Genomic DNA, 1,833 nt, shown 5'->3' on the forward strand with positions numbered 1-1,833 from the left:
CCGGGCTCTGGGTGAACTTTTAGTATCAAGCCCCCCTTCACTAGAGATAATGATAATAATAATAATTTTTAAAATACCATTTTCAGGCCCTGTTTCTGCCCAAGCCACAGGCAGCCTCCTGGTTTGCCCGTGCCTGTGTCCCACCCTGACTGAGCCAGCCTGATGCGCAGGAGCCTCCTCCGTGTAGGTTGGTGCCCATGTGTGTTTGTACCCACCTGCCTTTGGCAGGCACCACCTTCAGTTTCTGCTGCTTAAGACTGTTCAGCCTTTGGGGTTTCATTACCTTAATCTCCATGGATGTATTTAAAAACAAAGCAGAGAGGTATCTGTATGAGAACACGCGTGGTGGCCTGTAACTTTCTCTACCTGCACAGTTATTTCCTCAGTAAACTTGAATATCTTCATCAGGACCATTGCTGCTGAGTGTGATCCTTTTTCATCTCTGGGTACACAGAACACTTCTTAAAAATCAGTGGCACTGCTGCAAGGTGTAAGATGCTGCCTGCTACTTCATGGTATTATTCTTGAGGTCCAGTCCTAAGAGGGCTGAAGCCACATGAAAATTTAAGCAGAGAAAGCATGGGAAGTCTGCTGTCAAACTTGAGGCTAACGCTCATTCCTGGGGCAGGGGAAAGCCTTGACATTTCTGGACAAGAGGAGGCACAATGCCAGTTTTATGTCCCGTTAGCAAGATGGCAGAATCTCCAACGGCACAATAGCTTATGAAACGATGCAGGGATATTTGTCCAGCACTGATTCAGAAAGAAACATGCCACCTATTTTCTAAGCATGTCGTGGGGGGAGGGGGGGAGGCTCCTCCACCCTGGAAGTTTTGCACCTAAACACTATGCCATGGTATGTAAGCTGACACAAATGAACAGGTGACACTTTAAGACACAATGAACATACGCAGCCAAAAGTTACAACATGCACTTTATATTTGAGATGTAGCCATTCTTAAAGAATTACTACAACTAATAGTTAATTTAATAATGATTTTTTTCAGTTATACAAAAGAGCACCAGAAAGCAGAAATCTCCTTTTCCTTCTGTTAGTTTCTATACTCCCAGAAGGTATTTCTTCTTATGATGATGCTGTAGAACAAGTTTCATTTTCCTTGTTAACAAAATTATATGGATTTAAATAATACGGTAACATATTTGTTATTTTATCTTCTAATTGCAAAGTTAAAAGTCATCAGTGACTTTGCAGGAATTAATGACAAAACCACTATATGTTTAAATAAGAACAACCCTCAAGAGACTGGGATTGCATAGTTGGTAGTATATCAGAAAACACAATATTCCATGAAGTAAATTCTTTCGTTTGTTAGAAAATTGGCATGGATACTACCAAACTATAGTGTGCTTATGAGATGATGACAGTTTAAGTAAAAATGTTTCCTTTACAAGAAGAAAAAGAAATCAGCTGTGATAATTGTCAGTTTCCTGTGGTTCGGTAATAAAAATGATTAAACAAGTCTATGCATTTTTCCAAGATGATTTTTTTCTGCTCTTCCCCTTTCTTGTCACCCTTGCAATTAACATTTTCATCTTTAACTAGTAAGTAAAATACCCTAGGTTTTTTACCTTCTTCACTTTAGTCCCTTTTTTAATTCTTCAGTTCTCTGCTTACACTCAGTTCACACGCATGCTCCCAGAGGGGTGTTCATTCAAGCGTTCTGGTCTATTATCTGAGCTGGAATTTACATCCTGCCTGCCTGTATTCCTGCTGAAGTTTGAGTAGGTGGTAGTATTCTTCCTCATGCCCTAGTTGCATGCCATTAAATAACTGTGTCCCACTCCGGAAGTCACTGCAGTGCAGAGGTGGCTG

General features: G+C 40.8%; 1 protein-coding gene across 1 annotated transcript in view; it reads right to left on the minus strand.

Moving 5' to 3' along the window:
- SHISA2 (shisa family member 2) overlaps positions 1 to 414 on the minus strand; it is a 7,482-nt gene extending 7,068 nt beyond the window's left edge. Inside the window, exon 1 of the mRNA XM_019528525.1 lies at positions 367 to 414. Within this exon, the coding sequence (XP_019384070.1) occupies positions 367 to 414 (48 nt within the window). The remainder of the gene's footprint in view (positions 1 to 366) is intronic.
- Positions 415 to 1,833: the final 1,419 nt, after the last annotated feature.

Source organism: Crocodylus porosus, unplaced genomic scaffold, assembly GCF_001723895.1.
Source record: "Crocodylus porosus isolate Cpor-Errol unplaced genomic scaffold, CroPor_comp1, whole genome shotgun sequence".
NCBI lineage: Eukaryota > Metazoa > Chordata > Crocodylia > Crocodylidae > Crocodylus > Crocodylus porosus.